Source organism: Sorghum bicolor, chromosome 5 (assembly GCF_000003195.3).
Source record: "Sorghum bicolor cultivar BTx623 chromosome 5, Sorghum_bicolor_NCBIv3, whole genome shotgun sequence".
In the NCBI taxonomy this organism is placed as follows: Eukaryota; Viridiplantae; Streptophyta; class Magnoliopsida; order Poales; family Poaceae; genus Sorghum; species Sorghum bicolor.
Window position 1 is genome coordinate 34,355,124 of NC_012874.2, and position 8,913 is coordinate 34,364,036.

At 43.9% G+C, this 8,913-nt stretch overlaps 1 protein-coding gene across 1 annotated transcript; it reads right to left on the reverse strand.

Annotated features, from left to right (window-relative positions):
- On the reverse strand, positions 246-8,533 carry LOC8155505 (protein SSUH2 homolog). The gene is made up of 7 exons (XM_002489101.2): positions 8,325-8,533; positions 7,954-8,208; positions 7,757-7,832; positions 6,320-6,651; positions 5,386-5,527; positions 1,504-1,629; positions 246-950 (listed from the first exon to the last, which is right to left on the reverse strand). Exons 1-7 carry the CDS (start codon positions 8,389-8,391, stop codon positions 569-571), a joined length of 1,380 nt encoding a protein of 459 aa, XP_002489146.1. The 5' UTR covers positions 8,392-8,533; the 3' UTR covers positions 246-568.

Sequence of the window (8,913 nt, forward strand, 5' to 3'; positions counted from 1 at the left end):
GACAAATTTGGTCAAAGATTGAAACATTTTCGAATACATTGTTAAGATTGGGCCGAGTCATGGCCTAATTTGACCCACAACGAGCTCGCCACGTTGACTGTCAATGGCGGATATTGACACATTTCTATAGTGTAAAAAATTCCATCAAACACCCAGACTAGTACTCCACTCATTGACGAATCTATATGCTGCATTCACGCATACCTGATCATCACAACAGCACTGTTTCCAGCAACACAAGCACATGTTCAACGACAATATCAATTAAGCAAACGTATCCAGGGCTAATAGTGAAGAAAATGATACACCACACTGTACATGTCTAGACTGATCACAAACCATTTCAAAACACTCACATCTGCAATGGACAAATGTCACCATTTTTATTTTTCACCGAACAATATATACTGTGATGTACTTGTACCCAGGAAATCTAATATGCAGATTCCAATATTATACGCAGAGATATCTTCTATAATAGAAAATACAATAATTTGTAATGCTTATTTTAACTCTTTCACACCACCTTCTCTACCATGAAACATTCATTATTCGTGCCAGGAAATAACTATTTCCCCAGCCACTCGAAGCAGCAACAGAGGCCCCAGCAAAACTTTGAAGGATAGTCCCTTATGAAAACATCCCTGCTGTAGCCGACAACATAGAAGCTAAATGATTTCTTCCGATGGGCCATTGTGACACGGGTTACAGGCACAACTGAAATGATGTGTCTCTCGGAAATAACCCTTGCAGATGGTGGAACTGGCAGCCGGCTAGCAATGACTTCTGAGGAAAACTGGTTGAGTGGGTATGAATCAGCAAAAAATGCAGGAGTACACTGATATGCCTGTATGTTGCATAGCTGCACCCCTTTGGCTCTGTGAAAAACTTCTTCAGGGACCGAAGCAGCCCCTCTAGCTGCGCTAACTTTTCTAGCTGACAGCGTCTTCCTGGAAACAGAATAGTTCAAGTTGGATCAATATATCAGGCGATTACTGTAACAGCAATGTGAAGTAGTTTCTTGAAACCAAATAAAATAAATATACAAAAGGATAATCCATGCTAAGTGATAACGACCTGAGTGACAACTGACAACTGGGAATTCTCTAACTGAACCTCCCAGATTGTGCACATGCATCTTTCTGCAGTTAATATCTGTTGGTATTTGACTTGACATGTTATAGAGCATGGGAAGACTAACGATTTTGTTGCCTCAAGTCTTCAACACCAATGAGTCTCTAACTCTCAATAAATTATATTTTATGATGTAACACTAAACATATATTTACAAAGAAAGCATCAGCTGACAATATCTGCTACTTCCTAACTGCTCACTTACCCCAGAAGTTTACATGATTATTAAACAATAAGAATGATTTTTTAAATTATCAAACTAAACATCAATTTTCACATCAGATGTTTTGGCTTTTTTCTGTTCAACAATTTCCTCAACTTAGAAACAGAAACCGATATAAAGACTTAGAAAAATGGGCTCAAGATTACCATTGAACATGAGCCATGCTTTGTGCAAGGAGGGAACCATATCCAGTACATGTGTTGCATGTCACCAAGCCACGTGATCCACATGCTATACAAGGTAACATTCCTTTACCATTGCACATTCCGCATCTGTGACAAAAAAGTATATAGAAGCATAATGAACATATGTGACAAGTAATATGGGTCTATGTACTATGCTGAGATAAAATAAGCATAATAACAAAATTTAGTTCATCGTACAAACATCTAATACAATATCAGGTTATTTTTTGTATTTATACTCGATATAGATGACCAAATACAGATAAATTAGCACCCTTGTATAAATTACAGATAAACTCAATCTTCTATAAGCTTAAATAAAACAAAAGGACAAACACTGTATTTACGATACATGCGGACACTAAATGGGCTTCATCAAGGAATCTATATTAAAGGATTGAGGTGAACTACAAACTTGTCATGGGTCCAAACAGGCCTGGTAGTGGTGGGCCCAGTGGGGAACCAAAGAAGCCAACTTTGAACAAGATACAAAAGAATAAACTTAAATTATAAAAGATAGGGCTTGTTTAGAAAAAAAGGGGGGAGTCCAAATCTATAAGGATTCTACCACTAGTTTTGCTTAGGGAACAAGTCATAGCGAGTATAAATATATGGGACATGTAATCATATGGATCAAGCAAGAAATAGAGGATTATTATTACTCAAGCTCGCTGGCATCCTAGCTCCCCTGCGCCTGCCCTCTGACCTGCTCCGCTTCATGAGCCCTAGGTCACTCGCCTCCCCTTGTGTACGGGACCACAGGCCGCCCATCACATTCCTATCCTCCATCCTCCTACCTCCTTACCCAACAATCTACACATCCTACCACCTACCAATATAGACCTATCACATCTAGTATCCTTAGACCAGGTATCCATGGACGGTGACAACACCACCACTTTGAATGCCGCCAACATTAAGGCACTACATGAGAAAACTCATCATCGACTCCAACAACCACTTCAATGAGCTTTAAAGCCACTGGGACAATGTCTGACACGCGTCTCATCTCCATCGTGCAAGGCGGCACTAAGTCCACCAAAGACACTGCCGCTTTGACGGCCAAGGAGTGTGAACGTGCCACCAAGGTCCAAGGATCTTGAGGCCTAGGCAAAGAGCGTTACGGAAGACTTTGACCCTAGACTCCCAAATATAATCCAAGAGGTGATAAACAATCTATTCGCCATGTCATCACCAACGAATGAGTCATCTGGGTCGGCCTTCCTGGTGCTACAGCCACGCTGCCACAAGCTAACCTTCCCCACCTACGACAGCAAGGGTAACTCGCTGCAGTGGCTTAACCGCTGTGAGCAGTTCTTTAGGGGACAATGGATCTCCAAAAACAAAAAGATGTGGTACATGAGCCTAGCTCACGACAAGGTGCTCTATGACTGGGGCAACTTCGCTTGTGGTGTTAACGAGCACTTCGGTCCCCCAACGCAGCGCAACCCCCTCGTCAAGCTAGCAATGTTGTGCAAGACATGCCCCTTGATGTCTACAATGAGTGCTTCCTCGCATACGTGGCACGTGCAGGACCACTCAGCAAGCTTGTAGTCAACATCTACATAGCAGGACTGATGGAACTGCTGAAGAGGGACGTTGAGCTACAGAACCCTAAGGACAAAGACATCCATGTCCCTTGCTAGAGCATATGAGCGACATGGTTGGTTCTGGCTGACTAGACAAGTCGGTGATCATCAGGGCACCAGAATGGCCACAACCCACAATCTACGTCCAAGCCGACGCTATCTACCTCACCAACATTTCCAGCTCCGACGACAATTACAACAACCCCGATGACTTCACCACCCCGTAGATTCAAGCAACGCATAGTGGAGGAGATGGCAAAATGACATCAAGTCCGTTTGTGCTTCAACTGCAACAAGCAGTTCACCATAGGGTGTAGGTGTAAACACCTATTCGACATTGCCATGAATGACTATGACCTCAATGACATCAAGCCCAACCCGACATTGACAATCAGGAGCCAAGTGTACGCAATTAGCGCACCATGTACCTAGTAGGCGCCATCCTTCGCAGTGGAGCCCACATCTTCATCGTCATCAGCGCCACACATAACATCATTGACGCCCGCATCTAGGTTTGCAGGACTCGCCAAATGATGCATCAATACATCGATCATCATCGACAATGGTAGCCATGTCTCATACCATGGAGCCTCCTTCAATGTGTCGATCCACATCGACAACAAGACAACAATATACCGCTCCACATCGACAACGGGACACTCAACAAATCCACACCTTCTTGGTGGCTCTTAATGTCGATACATACGTCATCCTTGGTACACCTGGGTTGGCTTCCTCAATCTCATCCTGTGAAAATTTGCCGAAAATTTGCCACACTTCAGATGAGCTTCAAGAAAGATGACTGCACCGTAGCATTCACATGAGTCCACGGTACGCCAACGCCACAAACTGTCCTAAGACATGCAACTAAACCTGATTCGCCAACGTGGGCAAACATCCATGCAACAACACCTTTAGCATAGTCTCATCCTGCCTAACTGTATTCACATACATTAGAATGGCAATCTAGGAAGTATCGAAGCTTTGCTTCATCGTTGACACCAACCACAACAGCACAACCGCCCGAACATGGTCCATTGATAGCGGAGTTATCTTCTTAGATGGTAGCTTCTACCTTTCGGCATGCTCACCATTACTACCAAAACTCTTAGAGTTCTTTCTTGTCGTAGATATGCATGATCGACTTCGCCTTCTAGCAGCTGACCTCCATGCCCTAACGACAACGACAATGCTACCTCGTACGTTGCCAGCAAACATCATGGTAACGCAAGAATGGACACAATTCCTCACCATTGACCACATCTTCCTTGGTCCAGATACCATGAGATGTTGCTTGTCCATCTCGTAACCAACCTACAACTACGATGACATCTTCTTTGGCAAGCTCATCAACATCACTGCTACCTCTCTTGCAGAGAACTACCTTGTGCTTAGGATGCCAGGCTACATCTTTCATAAGTTAGGCTAGGAAGTGTAAGCCATCAACTAACCCCCACTAGCTACAACAATGCTACTTGTCAAGATGGGCGTTGCTCGTGAGATCATCAATGCCTTAGGGACATCAATTGTTCGCCACGATATGACATATGACGACTCCAACCTCCCATGGCTACATTGGGTCACTTTGCTACCACCTCCTCGACAGCACAACCCACAACAATCCCTCGCCCATGGTGGTAGGGCGATTACAAGTGCGCTTGGAGAAGCGATAAATGGCGGCTCCCCTTCCTCTCGATGACACCTCTAGATGGATTATGGACGCAATAGAAGTCAAGGGGGAGTGATGTCATGGGTCCAAATGGGCCCGTCAGTGGTAGGCCGAGCTCTTGAGGAGGACGGCGACCACTCCTAGATGGTCAGCCCCTCCTCCCAAAGAGGAATCCATGTCCAATTAGAGCTTGAATAAGATAAGAAACAATAAACTCAAATTAGGAAAGATAGAGCTTGTTTAGGATGAGTCCAAACCTATAAGAACTCTACGTCTAGTTTTCTTAGTGAACAAGTCATGGGAGTATAAGACATATGCACATATGGATAAAGCAAGAAATAGAGGATTGTTCCTCAAGCTCTATGCATCCTAGCTACCCTACGCCTACCCTCTCCTAGCGTCACTGCCACCCCCTGCATCTGCCCTAGGCCACCAGCCTCCCCTTGAATACAGGCGACCACAGGCCGCCGTTGCCTTCCATTCCCTCGTCCTTCTACCTCTGTGCCTACAATCTACACAACACCTCCTATCAATATAGACCCATTACAAAACCATATCTGTACCAAAGGAAGTAGAACAACTAACATTGTATCAGATCCATCTTGGTGAGCAAGTAAACCTCGACCATGACATGCACCACACCGGGTCATCTGATTTGCCTTATAAACCCCGTGCTCCTGACCAGCATTGCATGTAGGGCATGGTTTCTCTCCACGACCCTCACAATCTGTCAAAAAAATTAAACAACAACTAATAGCTTTTTTTTAAATGGAAAGAGAAATATGAAAAGAGTGACAACAGTTACCATGTTAGAATTAAAATAAGTGTAAATACATAGCAACAAAATTATGAAGAAGGTACTTGCTAAGGTGCCATGTGAAAAAAAGGGACACTTAGATAGGTGTTCTAACTTAAAACAATTTTAAGATTAGTATCATGCGTGTGTTCTTACAACCTCTTGGTGGCAAAAGATAGCACAATAGCAGCAATAGTAAGTAGGTTTACGGCCGAATGCACCCATGTTAGTTATTATGACTTTGTATGCGAGGATATGAACTGAAAGGTATTTCCATCATAGAAGCATTCAAAATGCAAGATCAAAAGGCTATAAACCTACATAAGCAAATTAAGTTACTACATGAATGTATTTAATTTATTAAAGGAAAAATTAGATTTCTGCCACTGTGTTAATTATGGTGTCGATATTTTCCATTGCTCTTTTGTAACATTGAGACTCATGCCATTCGTTTCTGCCACTGCTGTATCAACTTTAGTGCAAAACTTGTTAGTCTTGGCACTACAAGTGGTATGATAGTGGTGTAAACATAACAGGTTTTTACACAGTGGTGTCATGAATCCAAATATTACAAAAACACAGGTTTTTACACAGTGGTGTCATGAATCCAAATATTACAAAAACAATGTCAAATATCATTACCGTAATTAACATAGTGGCACAAATCTAATTCTCTCGTTAAAGAAAAGTCAGAAGGCACTGAAAGCAAAATACACATAGTACCTGAGCATTTTTCAATAATATCTGAATGTGGAATCTTAACAATCACTTCTTCCTCTGGTACAAAAAGTGCAGGAAACTTAGACCTCAAATCTAGTTCCCATAATCCAAGCAAAGGACCTTTTTCTCTTCCATCTATATTCCCACTTTCATAGGGTTCCTTTTTTGTAATAATGTGCCTTTCCTCGATGAAGGTTTCCAAGGTGCCAACATAGACATTGCAGTCCTCAATGGAGGTAATTTTCCATGTGCGGGCAGGGTGACTTCCCCAACAGCATCGATGTCCAATATGGTCAATGAGCAGCTGTCGGATCTCCACCTCATCCAGTACATCCCTATCAGTAGATCCAACCGTTCCATTGTCAGCATAGAACAACAGTAGTGACAACAAAAAGACAGGATCACAGGACACAAGGGAAGGGAAAAGATGCGCGGTAAGCAACAGTGGACTTGTTTTCTAATGGGGGAAACGATGATAGTTATTAAATCTATTTAAGCTCAGTGCAAAACTGGTAACTCCTGTTCCTGACACCATTTAACAGTTTTAGCCTTCAGGTACTCCATCCAGCCAACTGATAACATGAGTTCCCTGGAGCCTTCAGTCTTCTTTTATCAACGCATCATCCTTCAACTGCATGGCCGATTATTCCTACTCCAGTCACTACTTGTTGTACACTTGAATTTGCTCGAACTCTGGTTGTAGAATTCAATTAATGTCAGTTAATTTAGGTCAGTTATTTTCAAATTCCTTTCAAATATAACAAATTGACCTTTTAGCTTTTGTCATAAGTCCTGGTGCAAGTTGTACATAAATGTGTTAGCTGGTTGTTGAGATGTGCAACTAGAACATCTGAACTACTAGTATTTCCAATATTTCATGTTTTGTAATCATTACGGAATTTACAGGTGTACTGAGGTGCAGTCGGAGACCGTTCCTGAGTCCTCTGAGCAGTTCTGAATGGAAAAAAATGATTTTCATAGAAATTTCAGATTGTCAAGGAATCTTCCATCTTTACACAAGCTTGTAGGTCCGCATGGAAAACATATTTATGGTCTATTGTAAGAATCAAATATTTTTACATCTATTATTAACAGCACTGTTCTGGTGCTCTCCATTTTTACTTCTAGAGGATGTATCTATTTAAGTCTTTACTGCAGCCAATACTAGCGCACACATTGTTGTCTCATTTATCATCATTCTTACAAAATGGCCTGTTTGCAGAGCTCATGGAGAATCTAGTTACATCAAATTGGTTTGAACTTTGAAGGATAACAGGATTACTGATATGTTGAGTGATAGCGCCATTTAAGGAAAATGAGAAATTGAAGTTAAGCATCCTCAATTATAGCTTGGCACTTCTGAGCCGCGCACAGGTTGCAATCAAAAGGCAGAAAGAACATACGACGAACATGCATTTCTTTCGACTAAAAAAAGCTCACCTCCCGACGCTCTCAGAAGGTTGGTAACTGCCACCGTAGGGATATGGCCCTTGAGGAACAATCGCCAACGCTTCCGCTGCAGCCCAGCACCAACAGTTTCAACAACTCCTTCAGTTGGGTGAAAAATCGGAAGGAAAAAAAGGACGACTATGTGGCGGCCGGTGGGGAGAAACAGAGCAGCGCCGGGGTCGAATTACCATTTGGATGCGGAGACGATGGGGCGTGAGATGGGGACGGGGAGAGCAAGGCGCTGTGGATGGACGGCGGGTAAGCATAGGCGTGGTCGCCGTAGGGAGGCGGGTAGAAGCCGGCGGCGGAGGAGAAGGAGGCGGCGGACCTGACCTCGTCGGCGCTCACCTCGGGCCCTTCCCAGCCCCCGCCACCGCCGCGCAGCACCGAAGAGCTGCTCCGGCCCAGGAACTGGTACTGCTGCTGGTGCTGGTCCGCCGCGGCTGCAGAAACGAGGCCCCCCACAGATGAGTCAGAGGATGAGACGGGCCTGACGAGACAGGATCGGGAGCAGACGGTTCCGCTCCGTTGGCGTTCACGACAGCGGCAGCGAACCTACCTGGCGGGGCGGAGGAGAGGAGGGGGCGGCGCTGCTCCTCGCCGTCGCGCTCCTCCTCCGCACCCATGGATCGAGGGACTGTGGTTGGTAGCGGGAGGACAGCACGGGGGCGACGATTACCGAGTCCAGAGGCTCAGCTGCAGCACAAGCGTAGGTGTACCGCGCGCCATACGCCGAGTGGAGTGGGTGTTAAATGCGAAGCAATAGCTTGCGATGGAGTCGATGCGAAGGAAGCGAAGTCCCGAATTGACGAGCCCGAGGCCTTGTTTAGTTGTAAAATATTTTGCAAAATCGACACTGTAACTTTTTCGTTTGTATTTGATAAATATTGTTCAATCATGGACTAACTAGGCTCAAAAAATTTGTCTCGTCAATTTCGACCAAACTGTGCAATTAGTTTTTATTTTTGTCTATATTTAATACTTCATGCATGTGTCTAAAGATTCGATGTGACGAGAAATCTAAAAAATTTTACAAATTTTTTTTGAACTAAACAAGGCCCCACTTTTGTCCTGGGCTGAGCACGCCATCTTCGGCAGATGGTTTGTGCAGTTTGACGTTGATCGGTTGCGAGAGGAAAATATTATTA

What these genes read in the sequence shown, in the direction of transcription:
- LOC8155505 (XM_002489101.2), bottom strand. Translation starts at nt 8,391, where the DNA reads ATGGGTGCGGAGGAGGAGCGCGACGGCGAGGAGCAGCGCCGCCCCCTC. An exon ending in CCTCTCCTCCGCCCCGCCAG is followed by an intron (nt 8,209 to 8,324) that starts GTAGGTTCGCTG and finishes TCGTTTCTGCAG; the next exon opens with CCGCGGCGGACCAGCACCAG. An exon ending in CAAGATGGATCTGATACAAT is followed by an intron (nt 1,630 to 5,385) that starts GTTAGTTGTTCT and finishes TTTTTGTCACAG; the next exon opens with ATGCGGAATGTGCAATGGTA.